Raw genomic sequence first — 24,772 nt, forward strand, 5'->3', positions numbered from 1 at the left:
TTACTCTTGTCATATCTTCCTACGTAACCTCTGTTCTAATACGGCCACATTTTCCGTTCATCGCGAAATCCCCTTGCGGCAAACAATCGCAACAGGAATTATCTCCCTTGTTACTATCCAATCAGAACACGCGTAAAATAGATTTAGCTCCAATATGGCCTCCCCCGTTGAGTTGGTTCATCAACGTGCGAAGGAAAGAATCGGTATTTCATGTTTGACTGAAAATCAGAAACTGGCAATAGAGAGTGCAGGGATCAATCGCCATGATGAGTTTATAGAAACAAAAACTGGTAGTGGCAAGTTTTCCCGATGCATTCGGAAATTACCGAGATCTTGCGAATGATCACTTTTGAAACAACGTCGCCGATTGCACAACTAAATCTGAACGCCTCCAATCGCGAGTCTTGAACACTCGCACCATGAAAGGACCGTATTAGAACAGAGCTTACGTAGGAAGATATGACAGGAGTAACCTCTATGGGAAGAGAATGTTGTACCCACTGTACCGGGGACTTCGGCACTATAACCATTAGGCAACCCCATAGCACCTTAATAAGGGCATATACAACATTTTGGCATACTCCATGGCCTAGCGAGCTTCTATTAAATTCCCTGCGTTGTGTCCCACATTCCCATTCTACCAGCAGCTAAATGGCAATCAGAGGCGGGTTAATGCTTGTGAATGAGCCGAGGGTCCCTTTAATTTTCATGGGTCTAGATAGTCAGTGGTCATAAAGCACCGAGTGGCATGACCGTTTGCCCGGTTTCCTGAGCCTGGTATCAAGTATACGTAGCTCTTTCTGCCCTGTTTATCCACAATGACCAATCATGCCTCCCGTGCGATTGTATAAACTTCATTTTCATGTCGGCAAGATAATAACCACCCTGAACAAATAGGTTAGAGTGCAACAGGTTCGACAATAATCAAGACAATTATCAGGCCATCAAGTTCTCATTTTCATTTTTGGAGAGGCAGCAAATATAATATGATCCAATTTATGATCACCTTATGAATCACTGGCAAGGAATGCTCCCCATTCGGTGCGAGAAGCCCGGATGTGGAAACAGTGTCGCATGGCATGGCGGTATATGAGCCTCTCTTTAATACCCCATTCGTAACTATTCGTGTCTTTCCGGCAAGCCGGATGGCGTCTCGTACCCTTCTCGTGGCCATGTTTAGATTAGGTCCTGTCTAAGCGCATACGGGCAGGGAGATGAAAATAGTCTAGTACTAGATAACTCTGAATTTCCACATATGGCTCTTAGAACATCTACATCCCGTGGGCAAAACAGCAATACGATCATTCCCTTTTCAAATATGTTTCAGTGTTGAAAGTTGTTCATCCTTTAGCTCAAAGTTTATGTTTAAATTGTGCTTTGTATAGTGTAGCGAAGTTTCAAAGATCAACGGTTGCGGCGTTTTCTTGTTTTGAAATCCGTTTTACTACGCGCGATTTGATTGGTTTGCCACGATTCTGGTCACGGAAAGAGACGAATAGTTACGAATGTTTAATACCCGTGTACATGACGGACTGCCGACGCAATAACTGGTTCACCAGCTTCAATACAAGACAACGATAACTCGGTATTCTGTTTATTCTTGCTCTAGTTTACACACCAAGTGTGACAACATCATCTCAAAACTTACACGTTATTGTACGGGTTTGATTGAATGCAGTAGTTACTCGGCGTGTGTTTAGCTTAGGAACTTGTGGCATTTCAACTTTCAGCAGACTTTTCTTACGATTACCAAAAAGGTTTTGCCGAATTTGCAAACAACATCTGACTAAACTTTTATTTAATACCGTCAATTAATAATTAGATCAATAACCGATGATTTCGGTTTGAAGCCAAAGAATTCCAACTGATTTCTGGGAGAAAGTCAATGCAAAATCATTGTAAAGGGACATTCTTCAAAGGAATCGACCATTAATTCCGTAGGGTGGTGGGGGTGTCCGTGACAAAACTGTCGACCATGGTTTGGACGATAGCGTTATTTCATATGCCGTTCATTGTTATCAGAGTATGAACACATCAAAGAACAAAAACAACGATATGTCATTAAATTGGTTAACCAAAACTACTTTGGTTGCCGAAAATGTGAAGCCCTTCAGACGATAAATGGCCGGCCCCTATATGACAACATTTCGTAGGTGTCAAAACACTTGGATAATATCTTTAATGGGTGTTATTGCATTGGATAGGATAAACGTAAAATAACTTAACATATAGTAAACATACATAGCACTATGAACAACATAGCATGCATTATCAGATAATATAATGCCCCCCTCTGGTTACAGCACTTGTCAGCAGGGATCAACAGATCACAGATATGTATATAGATATTTTTGGTAAATGGCAGGTGTGTCAGCTGCATATAGTTCTCCAGACAGGATTTAACCATTCTTTATAAACTCACGCGTTACTTCAAGATAACTTTATCTTCACACTATCTGCAAAAAAAAGTCGTGAAGTCGAAGTCCCGGGAGTCACCGGCATTACTAGTTCGAGACAACGATAATTTGTTTTTGCTTTGTTTTGTAACACCGCACTAATCGATATTCAGGGAATGTGAAGACAATGTGTAATTGATCGAGTACGGACCTGGCATTCCAGTGACATCACGAGGATCGTCTTAAACAATTGCCTACCAAAAAAAACAATGTTCGTGAACCAGTTAAGCGAAGCAGACATGACAATCATTAGTCTCTGGATACCAGTTCTGATCTAAACGCAGATAATCGATAATCGAGTCGATAATCGATACGGTCAATGATAACCATATTATTTTCACAAAATCGGTGCAATACTTTTTCACCTCGAATAGGTACCGGTTCGATTTACCGAAGTTTCATTGCTGAGAGAACGACTTCGCGCTGAGGTTATTAAAGGTAACATTTTTGGAATGAATATGTTATGAATATGAAACATATGGGCGTCTTTAATAGTCGTATGAACACTTGATTCGAGGAAAATATTACTATTAGCGACATAAAACAATGCTCACTCCTCTCAGTGCTAAGTCATTTTGAATGGTTAGTAAGATAACTGGGTAACATACAAGGGGTAATACCTTTACTTTATCTCTGTTTAGACTGAACTTTATAAAGTTCCGATTTCAGTGTCATATATTTGCTAGAGGTTGTGAGTGAGTATTGTTTTCATGCGTCTCAAGCAATGTTCAGTCAATATTACGGTACACCATTATGGGCTTCACAAGCTGAATCCATGGAGTCAACTCTGGAACAGGCGAAGAATATAAAGAATGGTTATCTCCCTTGTATTGGCATAACTTAATTTTTTATATACCATACATCGTTTCTGTACACGTGGCTGTGGACAACATACCGCCAGCATCAACAAAATTAGCTTCGTGGGGAACTCCACCATCAGACTTCTCACTGAAGAGCTTTACGACGGGTCATTCGTTGATCTGAAGAAGTCTTTTGTAGTGCCTCATATATAAACCGCGTCTCCTACCTTGATAGTGTTTGATATAGACACTGTCTCTCACGGGTCTTACGTACAGCAGCGCGTCGTATACTATTTTTCACTTGTTGACAGTGAATCGTACGCAAGCAGTGTTCTCGCATTTTGTCATGCCATGCATATTGGGTCACCGACAGATGGTGGATGTTTATCAGCCTGGTTCCCTGCATTCGTAACTACTCGTCTCTTTCCGTGACCTCCAAGAAGAATCCGCCTTGCCGGAATGACGCGAGTAGTTACGAATGTGAGCGTCGGAGCCTTGGCGCAGGCGCGACAGACCCAAGGAACCAGTGCTGGTTGTTTATCACCATTGGAAGAACGTTCCGTGCAATCTGCATTCTAAGGCTAAGTATACTGTCAGAAATCTGTTTCACGACATCTGCCAAACTGCGCCTGCCGAGTGGAGAATTGCCGTGATTGACAAGCAAAAGCAATCTCTTCACACATTAATACTCCGCAAGATAAATTTCTTGCAACGTGACCCAGGTACAACACCATCTGCTCAGTCCTTCAAGTGCAACATCGTCTACGATGGGCTGTCATATGCCGTTGTTTTAGTTCCGGCTGCTTGTTAAGATGAAAGACTGTGGTTAGAGATGTTGTGGTCAACGCTTGTTGGCTACGTGAACCCGTTGGTAGTGAAAATACACCATCTTGGTCAGGGTACTTGACACAGTTTTCTTTTTTCTCGCGACTTTTTTCCCGAAACAGACGGGTCAGGGAGAAATATTCTGTTATTTGTTTACTTATATTTTTCAGTTTTAGTTTTCAGGATATAAATCTATAAACGTTCACCTCGACATGTTATAGAGCTAATTTGACCACGCCCCGTGTTGTTTCAAGCAATGGGAACACGTCCATGTAATCATGGTGAATATGACGCAGTGTGAAAGGCTTTGCGTTTGCGAAAAAGCCGAAACCAATCGAGACACCGAAAGTTGGGCTGAAAAGGTCGTTTTTGAACAGTGCTTGATGGTGCAAGAAACACGTGAGTCAGGGCTAGGTTAGAAGGTCACGAGGAACAAAAAGTATTTTACCAAGCCTCATTGCGGCAGCGAAGATCCAGCACATGTTCATGTTGACGTATTACCCCAAGCGTTGTCGGAAACCACTCTAAATAATGTATAAACAGTGCTGGAACTAACACATCCTCCTCTTCCGAGTATTTACTGAAGATGACACAGTCCCTGTAATAATAACCCACTGCTCTCGTGTTGTTTTGAGATTTGTTGATAGTGGTACCATCGTTATTCATCATATGTACCTTCAGTCAAGGCTTCCAGTCTCACAGTGAACCATCAGATTGGTGTTAATATATAAACACAATCTGTAGAATATCAAGAGTAGGCTGAAATGAGTATTGTTGATTGTTATCCATTCTTGCGTGTTAAAATGGCAATAGCAGGGGCGGATAACTCTTCGTGCTTAATAGTCATGAATGTTCTTCCGAAGAGAGTTATCTTTTCCTGATCCAACTATTTCAGTCTCACCACACAATGATTCCAGGAAATGGTCATCTCTCTGCCATGGATCATAGAACCGTAAAAGACTGTTCTGGTTTTACGACGGCGGATCGTGGCTGTACGGATCTCCGGTATAGTCGGAAAGTCGTGTATCGTGTCGGATGACATCGGGAGGCGGGACACTTTCCGCTTTCCTATTGGAACGTGACCACGCTTGGGTTCGTAGTTTATTCGATACTTGGAGTTCAGTTGCTGGGACACTCCTCGCGTGCACCATGGCAACAGTTTGGTTGTCTATTTGGTAGGTATGTGCTGTGTTTTTGACAGTCTCGTTTGACGTAATCTGGGCTTTTGGAACGTTCAGTGCACTTCTTATACTGAGCGCCCCAGCGTCCATCTTTCCTCCCTTCATTGCTTCAGGCCCTCCTCTAATCTGTTCGTTCTTCTGACCCAGCCGTGGAGCCTGCAAGGCCCGAGTTATGGACAAGGCACCAGCGTCAAGTTTCCCAAACTTTTCGGAGGGTTTATGAGACTTACAGTAAATGTTCAGATCCGCTATGTCATTTGGGTTCTGGCAGAAATTCTTCAGGTCCAGGATCATGTTGCAGACAGCGCACCTAAAACATCCTTTATGAAACAGCACGTCATCTTTGATAGGTCCACGTTTCTCCATAGCGTACACAGTCTTATCGCATACAAGACACCGTGATTTGTCCGTGGGTTTGGCGTAGCGAGGAGGTACAGGATCGTATACGACTTTATTGTCGGCCTCAAGTCCGGTTAAAAGAGTCCCTGGGTCAGTCCTTGGAGATGAGGGAACGGAGTTATATGGACTGACAGACGCTGATGACGTCATACTGGAGGTACTTGTTCCATCTTGACCACTGTTTGTCCCAAAAACCAGCCTTGTGGCATTTTCTCGCTCATTTGCATAATTATCGCCCACCGGAAGTTGTGTTGTGAAGGCTGCAGACGACACAAGTGGGGGAACACTCCGTTCCGGTGATCGTATGAGTTCTCCATTAGAGCTATCTATAGACAGCTGCTTCATGTATGGTTGACCACGAAACGGAGATTCCTGGTCACTTGAACGTCTCTGTGTTTGGTAAACTGTCTGCGTTGTCTCAGGACTATTGACATGTGTAGGTCTGGTATTTGCCCCATTTGCTAAATTAGTTGTTCTGTTCACTCCGCTTGATTCATTTTCGCTGTAATTTTTGTGGGTTTGTACATGTCGCAATGTGTGCACGCCGTATACATCACTTGAATTATTCGAGTTCGCAACATGAGGATTCACGCTCGAGCTCTGTGTTGTAACATGTCGGAGAGAATTGACGTTGAATACGTCACTTTGACTTGGCGTCTGAGCTGACGATGGACTCGGTATCTGATGCACATACGTCTGTGTCGGGGCACTATTCAGGGGACCAGGGGAGATGTTTTGTGACGTTGGCACGTTGACGACGTAAAACTGCCCCGTCTGCTGTGGCGTCAGCAAGGGGGAGTTTAGGGGAAGCTGTACCGAGTTGAGATTCGGAAACGAGGAAGCGGTGAGGTTTGGAAGGCTTGGTGTTTGATTGAGGAAGGGCGCGACTGGTGTCGTCAGAGGGATCACCTGATTTCCAAATCTGAGATTACCAAACTGGTCGACGAGGGGTTCCATGCTGACGACGGGCATGTTGTTGCCAACCCACACTGACGTGGTGTCCTCGGAAGAACTGCCGTTGCCGTTGGGGTTGTAGTCGCCGTTCATGGTGTGTCTGAAACAGATACAGTATACTGTGGTTTGGTACTAATTATGATACTGAGAACATTAGGTCGTGGAACTACCAGACATTGTCTTGATAGGCAGTGATAAGCAATGGTATATCATGACATGCAAGGATAAGAGATGATATCTGTTGTTTTGTTCCACTGCGTGTCTAAGAATGTCAATACATACATACCCGAATATTGGTGACGTTTCACCCGTGACAGTTACTATTTGCCCTAACGGTACTTTCCCCCCTGTACTATGCAGACAGGCAAATCCAATTCTGGACATATTTGTTTTTCAGCAACCCATGCTTCAGCTTGTCGTAAGAGGTAAGTCGAGCTCAATGACGTCATTGATGCGTCATCATATCCCATTTGTGTAGATCAAAGATTATAATGGCAATCACTGGATTATCTCGTTCGGCGTCTTTTATTAATGTAATACACCCGGGAAGTGTTATGTGAGGCGTTCACCAACACAGAAATAAAGAAAATCTCTGCCTTCAGTTACATTTCAAACACAAATTATAAACAATTACAATTACTATCAGAACACGTTTGTCTCGAATTCCGTTAACATTTCAACGTGATGTTAACATTATTATTGGTACGTGATGTTACCAGCGTAGTAATGTATGGTAATTTATCATTTATCTCGCTCTAAAAAATGTCATGTGTATATCTATGTTGATTCACGTACATGTAAGTCTTCGCTCTGTTTCACGAGATTCTGATTTACATTAATATATATACCAGAGATGGGATTTGGAGTCTGTATGGAAACTAAATATTTGTTCAGCCTTAGTTTCGCAAACAGATTATTTTTAAAATATATGCTGCATATTTTGCGACACCTGTACAATTGTCATTTTTTTTGGCAGAATTTTCTAGAACGTGATCATGATCGGGTGAACGTTTGTGTGTAAAGCCAGTTTCTACCATTTTCTGATGTGCAGCGACGCATTTGTTTTAATATATTCCCCAAAATTATTCATATATTTTATTGCCCACCCTTTTAACTGACTCAGACCTTCGCCTAACACAACTCGTGGACTTGGCTGATACATGTCATCGTATTCCAATTACTGTTGATCACTTGATTGGATGGTCCAGACCCGATTTTCAGACTGCCGCCATATAGCTGGAATATTGCTGAGCGTTAAACAACAAGCCAAAAAACCAGTCTAATACAAAGCTACCATCAACCCGTACGTACGTTGGGCTGAATACTCGTGAAAGAAGTACTGACGGAAGCCAATACATTGACATGACACTCGATGCGTGTCCACATATGTAGTGACATGTATGCAATGAGCGTTTCACGCAGTGATTAGAAAAGACGTTGATGACCTTGAAAAACAATTAAACCTAAAAATTCAGTATTTTTTCTGTGGACAAGCATCAATGAGAAGTGGATATCGACCCATACATGGCGTAAATCACACTGAATGCACTGCGGTTGGTGTATATTGAATATGGGAGATAAGGTCAACAAAGAGTTGTATTGCCTCAAACATGCATTTTAACTATCAGGACTCGTGTATGAATCGTTACGCATTAACTATCGGGCGTGGTGTATTACATGTCTGCGACAATATTTTCGAGCCAGCGGCGCTACTTCCGGTACTAAGCTGGTTCTCGTTCTCCTTTGCCCTCGCCAATTGCGATATGCGAGACAGTTCCCAGCTTACTTCCAAACCAGATTCCAGTGACAAGCCGATATTCAAATACAAGGTCTGGATCCAAATTGCGCGACCGCCAAATAGGACTTTACTAGGCCAGAAAAAGTAAATAGCCATGCTTGCCTGTCACAGCTGTTGACAGTCGTAATAACTGGCTAATTTGGGGATGACTAGATCGGAGTGTTATTTCTGCAAGGATTATCGGTTCCTCACTATCAACTGACAAGCATTCGAAAAAGTATGAAACGTTGTTTGTCACCAGAAGTACTAAACAACGTAAGATCTCGCGAAGCGTGTGTGACCTACTTACGAGCCCATATTCTGGATCTCTATTGAAGGCTGAATAGTTTCTACATGCCTTTTTCTTTCTGTTAAAATATCAAACGATATGTGAATATATCAACGCTGATTCGGAGTGGTTTGTAAGGGCGCGGATCCAAACACGAACGCGTTGGGTGTTATTCAACGGGGAGACACCCCTAATGTTCAAGGTTATAACAGACATTCATATTTGTTAAATATACTGAAGGTAAGAAATAAAGAAACGGAAATGCGAGGTGGGTTTCACGCCTCGTTTTGGATTTGAAACACTCGAGAAATATCATGACAACGGAAAAAAGGACATGATTCTTCGTATTTCTTTCATACGGGAAAACGAAGGTGGACCGATGGCGAGAAGATCTGCGCTTAAGTCGCAAGGCTGCGACATCGCAAGGATGGGATTCAGTGACAAGTGTCAACCCTGTCAGCGAGTCTGACCACCCGATACCGTTAACCTCTTCTCACGACAAGCATGAGCTGCAGAAGACCAATTCTAACCCGGACAGGTTTAGTTTAGAACGACGCGGTAGTGTCGTGGTTAAAGTGTTCGTTCGTCACACCGAAAATCCGATTTCGATTCCCCACATGGGTACAATGTTTGAATCCAATCTCTGGTGATCCCCACCGTGGTAGTGCTGAAATATTGCTAAAAGCGGCACAAAACTAAACTCACTCACTCATTTCAATAAAAGACGATAACTAATTTACCTAAAACTCGACCCTGTCCCGACCTATTTGTATGTCATAACTAGCAGCTACGAACGTGCGTCAATAGGTAGGGTTTTTTTGGAACCTGTTCTGAAATATCTTTCATCAACAAGTTGGCAGCTGATTTCATAGTTATTTTACAAATCGTTACAGTGGTATATCGCCTCACCCTAAATTCAATTATGTAACACAAACACCACGAGCTCATTTTTTAATTTCTTTGTTGCCTGTGGTATGATGCAGTGAAAACACAAATTGCCTAGAGACGAAAATCGTGTAGTAATTAGTTAGTCTCGCTTCTTGGCGTGAGAAACGTGACTTTGTTGTGACGACTGGAACAGGGTTTGTTAACGCTGAATGACGTCAGGACTGGACTGGAATGTCAACACAACGACCTGTACCCATCTGGTGTTCCGGGTTAATGGTTCGCAATGCATGCACAATACAAAGACAGCGGGTCAGATCCCCAGTCTACAATACTGGTATTTGTCTTCACGCAGTCAAAACGACTTACTAACAAACCTGGTATGTCTGTAAAGATGTTTACTCACTTGAAGCCACTGTTTGTGGGATTTAGGAGGAATGTTTATTGAGATGACTTAATTCTTGTGTAATTTGACTTGTGAGTATTTAAATCAAGGAATGTGTTTTGATGGAGCCCATGTGTTTTATTATTTATTCCGTTTTGCACTTTAGAATCATTTATGATTACGATGTTAAGAAGTGTTCGTTGCAAAGGTCGCACTCAACAATACTCCATCTAAGATAAGATGAGGTAAGATAAAGCTTTATTATCCAGAATGAAATTTGTTGTGAACGGTTGTATATTAACACTGAAAACACCAACAACAAAAGATACATATACATAAAGCCACAAAAAACACCCATACTTACACAATGTGTATTATATGACGGCGGTCTGTAAATAATTGAGTCTGGACCAGACAATCCAGTGACTGACATCGCGAACGTAGAGTTATAAACGCCGTTTCAAAATAATTTCCTTTTTATCACAACGTGTCAATATAATTTCGGAAGAAGGCCGGACGTGGTGCAGGTTTTATACGTTTACGACTTTGGTAAATCCACAAAAATGGATTTTGTACTGACAAACCAGAAACCACACGGATATATGAGACTTCTACTCCCTGTGACCAAAGTCAAACACACTTAAAGATAAACCACGCATGTTAATAAAAAGATTATATTTACAGTCAAAACATATAAGGCTATACTGCTCGACTCATCATGGGAGTTTCATACAGCATTGTATAAGGCTTCTGTGAGACTTCTACTCCTGTGACCAAAAAGAGTGTAGTACACAATTTAGGTGGAAGCTATTTGGTTTTCAGCGGAGGACTGAGATCTGAGATCAGAATTTCCTTTTGTATGTTCAGGTGCTCAACTCTTTTTTTAAACAAACAGACAGTATGTTGTTATCAGTATAAGTACCGTATTGTATCGTTTGAATACTTTGTATCCGTGAGGAAGCCAAGTGGTTAAAGCGTTCGCTCATCAAGCCGATGACTCAGGTTCGATTTCCTACGTTGGTACAATGTCTGAAGCCCATTTCTGTTTCCTCCGTAGCCGAGCCAGAGTGTGTATGTGTGTGTGCACGCCCCCTTTTCTCAATAGTGTGCACAACCCGCCCTGCTGTAATATTGCTAACAGCGACGTAAAACTACAATCACTTACTTGTACAACGGGGTAGCTTTGTGGTTAAGCGTTCGTCCATCACGCCGAAGGACCTGGTTCAATTCCCACTAATCGCACAGCATGGGAAGTCAGTTTCTGGTTTCTCGGTCGTGATATTGCTAAAAGCGATGCAAAATCTTGCTCACTTGCCATTTGAACGCTAAATACAGTCATCCCCACTTTTCCCAAATCCTCCAGACCCTGGTCAAATATACGGCTGCGACCAGATGGTCCTGACATGGAAACTGTTTCCCAATTAATTGTGACTGACAGGCTTTACATGTATATCGTGACTGATGGTTCTCATTTCTCAAAGGGTGAAATAATACTATGATAGCAGTGGAAGGCACCATAGGGGACAGGCCAGACGAATGTCAGTGTTTACCGGTGATGTGTCATTGTAATGTTAAGTTACCTGGCATTCCAACCTGTAGCTAACTTTCTCAGCGTGTGGTCTGCAAACCAACCTTTGATATGTATTCGTATCTCGTTCACTCAGGTCAAGAGTTAAACACAGAGCGTCTATGTGATTCATTTTCATTCAGGTGAGTGCGTGAGCTTAGTTTTACACCACACTCTGCAATATTCCAGCTATATGTAAATAATCGAGTCTTGACCAGACAATCCAGTGATCAACAACATGAGCATCGATCTGCGCAACTGGGAACCGATGACACGTGTCATCTAAGTCACCAAGCCTGACCACCCGATCTCGTTAGTCGCTCTTACGACAAACATAGTCGCCTTTTATGGCAAGCATAGGTTGCTAAAGGTCTGTTCTACCCCGGGGCCTTCACGGGTAGATTTTCATTCAAATACAGATCTCAAAGACTGATATTTGTAGAGTCCATATACGGGCTAAATGCTTGATAGTTTATAAGGACATATTTACGTGGAAATAACATCATCCCACAGATGACATCCTTACCTTGTCAGCTTGCTGACGGGGTTAACCTCTTTGGTCATGTGGACAAGGCGTCCGACTTCGGATCGGAAGGTCCGTCGTTCGAATCCCAGCACGGGACTCGGAAATTTTGTGGCCGCTACATATGTCGCAAAAATGAAAACACACCCATTATGTATGTGCTTTAACGTCTTACTCGGCAATGGTCTCTATGTAAGACTGCGGTCACGGCATACTCTAGTCTGGATCAGAGAAACCAGTGGTTGGCAATATGAGCATCAGTCCATGCAACTGGGTCACGATGACATTCATTAAACATGTCACAGATTCTGACCAACCAAACCGTAGTGACGCTCATTCCTTGTCTGAATCTTCACGGGGCTGTTGCTTAACAGTATTTAAGAAACAGATGAATATCCTGTAGATGAACAACAGCTGGATTCATATCCAAATGTATGTGTTATAAAGGGTTATATATGGTATGAGTTACATCTGGGCTGACAAATATTTCACAATCGTTTCAGCACGTATTACACTTTGTACTCAATGTGAATGTGAATAATACTGATCCTTTTGTTTTTTTGTTTTTTTTTTGGCACCTTTTGTAATTAAAGAACGGAAGATCGGGATTCGTTCCCCCGACGAGTCCTACCAAAAATGCTTAAAAATGTACCTGTTCTCTTGCCTGGTGTTCTACATGACTGGTCACCTCTAAGTCAACATATTGCCTTTGCAGTATCTATGAATATAAATGTGATATCTTGGTGGTCCAAAACAAGCTTTGAGTACACACATGCGCACATAAACACCCGTACACCCACATGCGCATGCACGCTTGTGTTAAACCAACTGCAGGTCTTTCACTGTTTTACATATGCTTTTAATGCAGCATACCATTGCGAGAATACTTTTGAACATGCCAGCTCTGTTACCATGGCAGCTCGGACTATTCCATGTGACATACTGGTCATCACAAACTCGGACACCCAGTTATGCCAGCTAGGATGTTTTTATCGCCCTTTTTTTTTCTCCAGCGGAAATAACTGTCAGCTACTCTGAGGGTGGGGTCACGGCATGTCCGAGAATTCATTAAGGTCACGCGAGAGTTGACAGCCGCTATTAATCCAAGTAAATGAACAGTTTAAATGCTTCGTAGAGACATCATAATCCTCCCTACAGAGAGTATCAAGCACCGAGGTAGCTAGCTGATATCATCTTTTATTGCGTGACTGGGCAATGAATGACACAGCAACCTGGTTATGTTGCGAGACTTGGGCGAGACTGGTCATGAAAAAAATATTTCATGACTTTGTTACGAAGGCATTAGGAAACGAAGAATGACTCTTTCAGGGGACCGTCCCATAAGGGATAAGTAAAGTATTTTTAAAGGGTGGCTTAAATTCAATCTGGCGAATGATGTTTAATGTAGAGGTCCACTTCAGACCCGGAGCTGTTTTGGATGGTTGAATTAGGAAACGGAATCATCACTTGTTGAGTGGCAGCAAAATGCAAATTGGACAAGGCCGGTGAACTAGGCAAACTGGATGGACTCCAGAGTGAGTGAGTGAGTGAGTGAGAATAGCTCTACGTTGCTTTTAACAGCATTCCAGTATCATGGCTTTAGGGGACACCAGAAATGGGCGTCACACATTGTGCCCATGTGGGGAATCGGGCCCCGATCGCACTATGAATGGATTATTATTGTTATGTAAGTGGTGGTGGTGATGTTTCAACTAAAAACGGCTGAAAATGAAATGTCTAAACGAGAGCTATGACACAGCATGCATCTATAAAACTTTGGATAGGAAAGGACATAAGAAAGGTCTGTCCATAAGTTTCATAATGAATGGTCTGTTATGCATCTCTTGGGGTGCCTTGTCACAGAAATTATTTCAAGATGCGGGTAAGAAGACTTTGCGTATAAAAGTCAGTGATCATAGCCAACAGCCGGTCAAGACAAAAGTATCAACCTAAGTTCTTCTTGTCAGTACTGCGGGGAGGTTGGCGAGTGCAAGCTCCCTACAGCGTCTGTTGATAAACTCTTTGCTTTGTTGGTACCGAACACATGAAAGGGTAGGGGATATCATGAATGGATTTGTGAAGCATATATTGCAGACACCATGAATAGAATTATCCTGTTTTACTGCTCTAAAGGCCATATACTGGTTGAAATAATTTGCACGTCTTTTGAACTAGAGTTAAATCTGACATGGTATTATTAAGTCTAAATGCGTTTGTATTTGGAACACGTAACGTTGAAAGTTGCTAGTACTTTACGTCAGGCCGTGTTTAGAATCTAGTATAGTACCCCTGCCTGTCGTAAGAGGCGGCTAACAGGGTTGGGTGGTAAGGATCTCTGACGTAATTAATGTATGTCATTGTATCCCGATTGTGTAGATGCTCATGACGTCAGTCACTGAATTGACTGGTCCAGACTCTGGTATTTACAGTCCGCCGTCATCTAGCTTGAATAAGTGCTGAATGTTGCTTTAAACAACAAACTAACACAAGGTATGTTGCCAGAGTGTAGGCATTTAACGATTAATGTATTGGATCTCGATTGCAGTGTGTACAGTCTTGTGGGGCCTCGCCATTATCTGTGCAGAGTCAGGTCCCTTAGTGGTGACAGAATCTAAAGATCGGGGATTCTAATCCCAGATTAAACCTCTGAACTAAAGTGGAAAGTACCTTAGACCTTCATTACTTTTGCTTTCTTCACACGCATGTAGCTGACACACCTTGATGTCGATGAAATACATTACACTACACAACACTCCAGTGCTGTGTTATCACACTGGTATCACTTGCAATGTAGAGCTAAAACATCAGTGGAATTATTGTAATCAAATTAAAATCTCTTCCTATTAAGCAATGACGTCCCACACAATTCAATTAACTGATATAAATAAGAATGCACTAACGTCACTAATCACTGACGTCACTAACAAATTCACTGACATCTCTAACAATGCAGGGTCACCACACATGTAATCACTAATAATGCACTGACGTTACTAACAATACACTAATATTACTAACAATACACTGCCATCACTAACAACACACTGCCATCAATAACAACACACTACCATCCTTAACAGTACACTGACCGCATTAACAACATACTGACATAACTGACAAGTCACTGACATCACTATCAAGAAATTCGCATCCCTAACAACACACTAACATCACTAACAATATACTGACACCATGCTAAATGCACTCTGTCACTAATAATGACATCAGTAACAAGGACAGTTACCCACAAAATATACTTACACAGTTGAAACAACATCTTGGTATTAACGAGACCACTGACCAGTGTCCAGTGTAAGACCAGATACGTGTCCAGTGTAAGAATGCCACATCAGTGAATCTCCAGTGTATATAGACATACAGGGGTACACAACAACCCGAGTAGCCCACGAGGTCACCTCACTCGCTAACACAATGTGGAACACTCTGTCAGATACACCATGGAACAAACCTCGATTAAGATGTAGCACAAGCAATCACGTTTTCGGTACTTACAGGCAAATGTCGGTTATTAAGTCGATAAACAAACGATAGGTCGGTTACGTGAAGTACACAAAGCTTGTTCTGGTGATACATTGTAGTTTCTCCCCATTCATTAACGGTTTAGAATCATTTCATTGATTAGAATACATGCTTTTCAATATTGATAAATGATATTTCCTCATTTTGTGTTTATCGCATCTTGCACGTGTGTTTATTGATTCATTGATTTTCTGTCATATTTAACACAAGTAGTGTATGAAATAACCCCTTTGTTCGGATGTAATTTATTGAGAGGCCCACACGTGCTCGTTTCTTCACATGCGTATACAATTACCTCGCAAACATTTGGTTTGTATTCAGTTTCATTTACTAGCGACACAGACTGGGATTACGAATACCCTACCTTAGCTAATGCCTAGTCAGTTTGTGTTTTGTTCGCGGAATACTTTCAGTTGTGGTAAATATTGTGTTAAGCTTCATTCATGGTCTGTTTCAAATTAGGGTACATTAATGCACTGAGTTTAAATACGCGTAAAATGTATGCTTTCAAAATAAGCTACTTTGTCGGGCAAAAGAAGGTATACTAAAATACTGATGGCTAAAATAAAAGGAACAATAGATGTTTATTATATCGTGATGTATTTTGTCCAGTGTTACGGATGCTAGTAGGGCCTCAAGTTTGTAGGTTTCAGCTAAGGTGTTTGAGCTGTAATGTTTAGTAATGTTTGCGATGTAATTTTGATAAAGCTGTACAGTTTTGGTAACTTTCCTTGCAGTTTTTGATGAAGCCTTATCTGGAGTATTCTGGTAGAGAGGCATTTTAGAGAGGCACCTAAAAGGTTGCGGACTTCTTTCACGAAGCAATCTCTACTGAAGTTAAGCTTAATTCCCATGCTTTAACATTGTACTAAGATTACCTTAGTGACTTACGACCACCTCAGAGCTTTGTGAATGGAGGCCTTGACCAGTAAGCAAATATCAAGACGATATGTTAGATCTTTTCGCGAAAACGTTCATTGGAGCTGATAAGACGTACATCAGGCACTTTTTGACTTAGTAATGTCACACGAAAGTGAAATATGATGTTAACTGAGCGTTCATTGCAATGCGTTTGTAAAGTCGGTCAGTGAAAGTTGTCAACATCATACCCGATACATATGTCGGCCAGGGCAAGACAAGCCAGTTTCAGTTACATCAGTAGCAGCAGGGCGAGGCGACTCGCCTACACTCTCAGTATCATATCACGATACATACTAGTCGATAACTCACGTTACCGGGAACCGATTCTACCTCAGAGACCCCGAGGCGTGTTCATTTAGATCATCCATGTTCAGGATGTACAGCTGTTCTGTGTCAGTGAATATGTTAGATATATATTATTTCATGAAGCAGTAGAGACCGGGAGATATGAAAATATTAATATTGCTTCTAATGAAAGATCTTGTTTATTTTGTACATCAAAAGGTGTTAAAATTGTTGAAGATGAGTGGCATATTTTGTATTGTGAAATATTTAAGTCAGCCTCCGACGATAAACCATTTTATGCATATTATGCTATCTGCTGACGTCAGTGTGATTAAGAATGTTTCTGTATTTTTATATCATGTACAAATTAGCATTAAGAGCAGAACATTTTTATATATTATCGTTGACCATTCATATGATGTGTGGTCATGCATTGGACTGTATTATGGGTCAGTAGTCCTTTACTGAATAAAACTGTCTGTCTATTATTGGAAGCTAGTACGTGTGAATTTCGCCTAATCACACTATATTGCTATGAGATGAAAGGCGCTTTGATGCAAAATTACATTCATCCATCCATTCATCCATCTCCAGGAGCCATCATACAGGTGTAAGTGTAGGCTGTCTCACAGTCCCTGAACCATATTATTTTATCCGTACAGCCCAGTCCTCCCTGCAGTGCTGAAGCTTTAAATGAAGCAAGTCTACATTTCCCCAGGTTCTTGTTCTGAATTTTTCATCATTTCTTTAAATGACTGGGGCTCCTTTTCAGTTTTAAACGGGTTTATTTGTTACTATCAAAATTATACATATTCAGAGACTACACGTTAGTTTGGGGTAAGTGATGCAAGTGTCGATAAGACTGTCACGAGTGATGTACATTTAAAGCGGAACTCTTGCACAGTGACAAGTCGTGGTAACACGATCGTAACTATTAGCTTAAGACAGGCTTGTGACAGTCGTACTCATGAGTTCGTTTTGATGACCTGGGCCCTGAGCCCAGATGTATATTCCCTGTGCGAAACTACACAATGTCTCCACGTAACCGGGATAATTACCCAAATTGCAGGTGTATCTAGGCCATTAGTCTGGCATACAGATATGGTGTATCTAGGCCATTAGTCTGGCATACAGATATGGTGTATCTAGGCCATTAGTCTGGCATACAGATATGGTGTATCTAGGCCATTAGTCTGGCATACAGACCCTTGAACAAATATATTCAATGCAGCCCATGCAAGTCTAGAATGTGTGACACGTCTAGATCACTACAGTTTCAGGAAATGAAGAAAGTTTCTTTTCTCCTTTTCATATATTTTATGATTATAATTCATTTACTCATTTTCTGTAAAATATGTTCATTTCAGGGAATAGAAGTTAATGTACATAAACATCAACCTTCTTAGAAGACGAATTACTGGATGAAGGCAGGGTAACTCGAACCTACAGCAGTTAGAAACGTACTGGCAGATATGTCAAGTTAACCATTGTCGAATACCGAGCAGTCCCATACCGAATTGTTTCGTGGAATTTCTCAAACGTCTGAACAACGTATATCGTGTTTGTTTTGTAGGTGTAGTGTCGCCTATCCAACTCTCACCTCCTCAAAGCGGGGACGAAACAAAGCACAGAGTAACCATTCCGGGACAGCCTATTGTCTTCCTTAAGTAGATTCACATAGTTAGCTACCAAAGTCATTCCATCTGATTCAGAGTGTGCTGTCTCTAAATGTTCTGAATCAATACATTAAATACGTTTCAAATGTTTTCTTCTGACCCTGACTCTGACTAATCAAGACTGCAGCAGATTCATCAGTTGGTCAAACATTTCAACAGACCCACCAACGAATGAGTGGATCTAACAGAGCAAACAGACCCACAATCAAGAGCGGATCTAACACTGCAAAGGATCCTCAATCAGAAAGTGGACCAAACATTGCTACAAACCCACAGTCAGAGACTGAGTCTAACACTAAAACAGCGTCACAGTTAGAGACTGGGTCTAACTTTGTAACAGACCCACAAACAGAAAGTGAATCTAACAGTGCAACAGACCCACAATCAGAAATGGGTCAACCATTGCGACAAACCCACCAACGAGAGAGAGTGTTTCTAACTGTCTAACATTGACATAGACCTACAACCAGAGATTGGCCCAAACATCACAACAGACCCACAATCAGAAAGTGGGTCTATCACTTCAATAGATCCACAATCAGAAAGTGGGTCCAACACTGCAACAGTTCCTCAATCAGAAGTGGGTCTAACACTGCAACAGACCGTCAGTCAAAAGTGGGTCTAACACTGCAGCAGACTATTAATCAGATAGTGGGTCTTTGTCTGCAACCGATCCACAATCAGAAAGTGGATAAAACATTGCCACAGACCGACAACCGAGAGTGTGTCAAACATCCACAACAGACCCACAACCAGATAGTAAGTCAAACACTTTAACAAAGCCTACAGCCAGAGACTAAATCCAACACAGCGTTAGAGGGAGTCAGCGAAACACTGCAACAGACCCAGCCGAGTGTAGCATCAACTGTACACCAACCTTAGACTCAGTGGCCTGAAAACAGGCACGGTGGCACACTTGCTAAACAAGCCAAATCACGTCTCTTGTTTAACCCCTTTAATATTTATCAGGCAGATAAGTCTGCTGTGTATTTGGGTTTCTGATTACTGCCAGATTGTACTTACATTAATGGAACAAGTGCTAGCTGTTACCATAGTAGATATGTATCGTCCCCTAGTCGTCACGCAATACAGACCGGTTAAACGACCGTGTTAAATATACACTTCACTATCATCAACGCCATGTGTAAAATCCTTGGAACGTGGACAGCAACAACTAAACAATATGGAGGCATCATCTTGGTATCTCTGAATACTCTTCACCATACACGTTTGTTACAAAAAGATGCCCAAACTAAGATTTTGTTTTTAACTATTGTATATTCATTTGAACATCTGCCAAGAGGTATCCTTTAAATGAATTCTGAATTTTCGTTTGAGTATACGAACTGTTTGTGGACAATATATCACAATTTAAAGTCAAGTGTTAGGGTATATTCAGTTACAGGTAGGATCTACCCGGGATCTAAAAAACAATGTGATGGTGTCCCCTTTCATATTTACATATATCCCATATGTTTACAGATATATTACCTTGTGTCTTGCAATCACGTGTACACAGGTAAACACACACCTGTACATATATTGTTGCTATGCCTGAAGGGACATGCTGTAGATATGCACCAGTGCACCTGCGGAGGTGTCTTTGATTTAAATACTGAATATCGAAAACAGTAGGAAGATACTCCGTGGTACAGACAGCTGGTTAAACAAATGCTTCTCTTACCTGGTTAAAGTGACAGTATATGTGAGTTATATATCCAGGTAAATCCACGTGCTATGACACAAGGAAGATGCTCTGTGGAGCGGCCTTCCACCTGGCGCGTTCAGAGCTTGTGTGTACACCTGCCCGCCACAGGCCTTTCATCTCGCCGCTCGGGCACGGTGGAGCGAGCACCAATCCCTAACAGTTTTGAGTTTTGTATAGTGTTTGCCGCACAGGTGCTCAGCATTACTCCAGTATAAGTGTATACTTACATGAATAGACCAATGATATATTTCTATCTGTATTTCAAATAAATATGGTGGTTTTGGTTCAATATATGTTTTCCTTGTGCATTGTCAGGTAAAAAGTTAAAGCAGATTGGCACAGGTATAAGACTCATGTGAATACATATGCTCTGTAAATGTGAAAGATACACAGATTAATATTCAGTTTTGAAGATCGTGTCAGTGATGAGTGAATTTTGTGCCCAGTTAGTGAATTATAACTCGCATCTATTTTAAAGCGGAACTAGACTCAGGATTTGGTTCCAGTGATTCTAATCGTGTTGTGCTTGTCGGCCACGACAAAGTTAATGTCTATTAATCTAGTTGCTCTAATAACATAGAAGCGGCGTCTCGGGTTCATACAGAGGCGTGGGGTAGCCCTGTGGTCAAAGCGTCCATGTGGCACTCAGAATAGCCATGCAGATGGTTCGATTCCTCAAATGTTTGTCGTTCTGAAACCGTTTTAAATCTTGCTACACGCGGCACATCTTTTAGACTAAGGGGCGTGAAATGGGGTTAAGTGTCCAAGATTATTGCTCTATAGCGACCTGCTGTAAATCTGACAGCCCGGGCAGCGAGTTTGCTTCATTGTTGTTTTACGCCGCACACATTCAAACTATATGACGGCAATCTGTAAATAATCGAGACTGAACTAGAAAATCCAGTGATCAGCATCATGAGCACCGATCTACGCAAATGGGGCATGACGACGTATGAGGTGACTGACCACCCGATCATGTTAGTCACTTCTTACGACACGCATGGATTAGTGAAACACGGGTCCCCGACAACGGGGTGTGTTTACGAGGTGTTGGAGTGCGTGAGTGTGTTGGAAGCTCTGCTACCGCATTTCAGTGCTTGGGCACATACTTGGCTCTGAGGATAACTTAAAGATATATTTCCCTCGCTTGGAATTGTGCAGTTATACGTACATGACACTGCATGTACAAAACGCTAAAGGTTATTTTTACTCCAGAATGTCGTATACGTAGAGCATTTAAAAAGGCTGATGGACAAAGGAGTTTTGAATAATCGCATGATTTCGTACTATTTCCTAGTATATATTTATCTTCCTTTTCTAAAGGAACTGACAGCAGAACACAGACTCACGGGCCCTTCTATAGGCGTTTCTTTATCATGCAAATTATTTAACAACTAAAGTTTCCGGCAAATAATCCCCCCACTCGTCATGCATCATTTGCTTTGGCCGTGGACGTTTATTTTGAAAATACGTTTTAAAACACGTGATCTTTAAGCCTCTGTTACAGGTAATCGTGAAAATCTGCCATTTTGACATGGCTGCAAGTAGGTGTCATCCCTGACACTGACCACTCATTTAACCGTCAACTCTTATTTCGGGCCAATACGCCCTGCCTTCAGGCCCCGATCATGTATGTACCTTGTGTACGCCTGCGTGTGACGCCTGCGCCACAATGTAACATATCCGTGTGACTCTTCCCTATCCGCCCCTCCTCTTGTAGACTTAACCCAGTTTGTAAGTGCGTCGTTCTTGGGAACGGTCTATTCCATACTCACGTTTTTTAACAAGGTCTCGAGGTGTCATGGTCTTTAGTGGCCCTGTCTCTTGCTCGTGAGTGTCTGTTGTTTTTTGTTAACGGCACGTGCTGAGATCTGTTTCCGGTTCTTTCGATTAAACGTCTTCCTCCTCATCGTTCTCAAAGCTCTCTATATACACATGTGACAAGAATAATTTAGCGTTTCCTTTGAGTGTGGCTAAATCCTGGAATGCGTGTTAATGGCATACCTTGAAGACAGATCACACCTGGCAGGTTACCACACCTTAAGATTTAATTCAGCATCAGGTAGCACATCAAACGTCAAGACATTTTTGGAGGTCAAGGATGTCCCTGGTGTCTAATTCAGAGTTACATCCCTTTCCCGAGCCAACAAAACACGGCAGTGGGTTCAGATCCTTGATTCATACTGAATGATACATTGTAGATCTGAATTTAACATATTTTTGAGATAACCGTTTTTAAATTGTTTCCATGAGTTATAATATTAAGGCGGCAAGTGACCTGTACTTTCGCAAAACTGTGGTAATCTACGCCTATTCATAGTTTAGATTTGTATGGGCTGTATTTGGCTTATTTGTTTCCGATGAGGGGTCTGTATGACAGTCTACACTACACAAAGACTCGTGGAGTAAACACAGTATAATCATCTGAGACCTGCATCAGTTCGAGTTTCGCTCACTGACCAGTCATTATGAATCTATAATATTGTCGAAAACGGCGTTAAACCAACTAGCACGTACGCACGCACGCACGCACGCACGCACGCACGCACGCACGCACGCACGCACGCGTCAGGCGTGTCGTCTTGTTATCAGGTTTACAAACCTAGAACTTGTCATCTCGAGGCTGAATCATATAAATGTGCGCGAGTTGATTATTAACAGTAATAGATCAGGTACCTTGACTATAAGCTGTGTTTTTCTGGTCTTTGGTTTGGATAAACCATCCAATTCACATTGATGTCGATTTCAAAGTCAATGAACATCCGATTGTGCGATGTTTTCAAACAAAGCTTTATTCTATAACGTGATGCGCCCAGTCATTTTTCGAAGTACACACAATTCATAACTCAAATATACTGTTTTCGTACATTTCAGTAGTAGAATTATGTTAAACTAATCATTCGAAAGATACAGCCTCGTGGGTGTAGCACTTCGTATTACATAAAGCTATATGTTGTACACATGAGTAGCTTCTTATCCTTAGAAAATATCGGACAGTTTAGGGAATTCTCTTTTTAAACAATAGTGAGTATGGTTTTACGCCGCATGTAGCAATATTCCAGCAATATCACGGCGGGGGACACCAGAAATGGACGTCACACATTGTGCCCATGTCCGGGCCTTCAGCGTGACGAACGAACGCTTTGACCAGTTTAATCCAGCGACCCGTCAGAGATCACGTATCAAAATACCGAAATATAATATTGTACATATTCACTCCCAGAGAAAAGATTATCATATGAGATGAGAATTTTCCATCCCCCGCCCGCCTACATTCAATAGATCATGTACACATTTGCTGTACAAATAGGTCCTGTACACTAGTTATGTGATAAATGTCAACTGAAGATCCAACGTTCTGCCCACTACACGCTCTGTGGACCAGCTCACTATATGAAAGTAGGACTAAAGAATTCTATATAAATGAACTACGGGTGCACAGATACTTACAGAGAGAGTGGGTAACTCTTGAAATAAATGCGGACATCTTCGCTTAATTTATGGCGAATGTAGGTTTGTGAATTTATGTGGGTATATGTCTGTTTTGAGAGCCTATTGAAAGGACGTTAAATTGATTTATGGAGTGTGTATAGGCGTCGAGGTATGTTTGGCATGAGATATACGTGGCAATGTATATATTTGACAAATAAAACATAACTCACACTAAGTGTAAGTGTGTTAAGTAAAGTCCGGTCATAATGAACTCAAAGGGACCACTAATTATATACCATTCACCTCACCTCACCTCACCTCACCTAAAAATTCACCCCTGTTGTCGATTGATTTGCAACTATTTGAGTTTAAGCAAACACTTTCGATGGTTATATCTAAACAGGAAGGGGTTGCTACAAATAAATAATAAGTCTGCAATGAGACTGTATAACAGTCCGCTCCCCACCATCAGCACAGTAGTCTTGTTGTAAACTGCCGGTCAAAAAAACTCTACGTATAAAATGTGCACATAAACAGAAATAAATAAAAGAAATTATATATATGTAGGCTTTATTTGGTCGAAAACAGTCGCGTATAGGGCGGGAGTAACTGGTTCCGTTGAAACTAATAAGTGTTTGTAAGTAGAAAGGGGACACTAGCACGGTGAAAATGTGTTTTCATTAGGCGTTGATGACGACAAGATTGATGATGGTGGATTACTGCTGAGTATTATGATAGCAAAGGCATTGTAATGATGCTATGTAATGATGCCAACACTGTGTATAATGGCGCTTATTTTGTTATTCTAGTCAGATGACGATGACGATGACGATGATGATGATGATGATGATGGCGACGATGAGGAGGAAGAGGTGAAGGGTTATGTGATAAAAATGATGAAATAAGGATTGATGGTAGTGTTGGTGTGATGGTGGTGTATTGATGATAACGACTACGATGATGATGATGATGATGATGATGATGATGGCGACGAGGAGGAGGAAGAGGTGAAGGGTTATGTGATAAAAATGATGAAATAATGATTGATGGTAGTGTTGGTGTGATGGTGGTGTATTGATGATAACGACTACGATGATGATGATGATGATGATGATGACGACGGTGACGGTGGTGGTGATGGTGGTCATAATCATCATCATAAATCATCA

The 24,772-nt window shown here is 41.6% G+C and overlaps 1 protein-coding gene across 2 annotated transcripts; it reads right to left on the reverse strand.

The window, feature by feature from the left end:
• Positions 1-1,578: 1,578 nt before the first annotated feature.
• LOC137296729 (uncharacterized) lies at positions 1,579-20,297 on the reverse strand. 2 transcript variants are annotated; one of them, XM_067828562.1, is made up of 2 exons: positions 20,148-20,297; positions 1,579-6,715 (listed from the first exon to the last, which is right to left on the reverse strand). In XM_067828562.1, exon 2 carries the CDS (start codon positions 6,706-6,708, stop codon positions 5,053-5,055), a length of 1,656 nt encoding a protein of 551 aa, XP_067684663.1. In that variant the 5' UTR covers positions 6,709-6,715; positions 20,148-20,297; the 3' UTR covers positions 1,579-5,052. The 2 variants fall into 2 exon arrangements, with proteins under 2 accessions (XP_067684663.1, XP_067684664.1); XM_067828563.1 differs by lacking the exon at positions 20,148-20,297 and adding an exon at positions 11,117-11,178.
• Between the last annotated feature and the right edge of the window lie 4,475 nt (positions 20,298-24,772).

Source organism: Haliotis asinina, chromosome 9 (assembly GCF_037392515.1).
Source record: "Haliotis asinina isolate JCU_RB_2024 chromosome 9, JCU_Hal_asi_v2, whole genome shotgun sequence".
Taxonomy (NCBI): domain Eukaryota; kingdom Metazoa; phylum Mollusca; class Gastropoda; order Lepetellida; family Haliotidae; genus Haliotis; species Haliotis asinina.

Bases quoted from the DNA above. Each gene is read 5' to 3' on its own strand.
- LOC137296729 (XM_067828562.1), bottom strand. From the start codon at position 6,708: ATGAACGGCGACTACAACCCCAACGGCAACGGCAGTTCTTCCGAGGAC.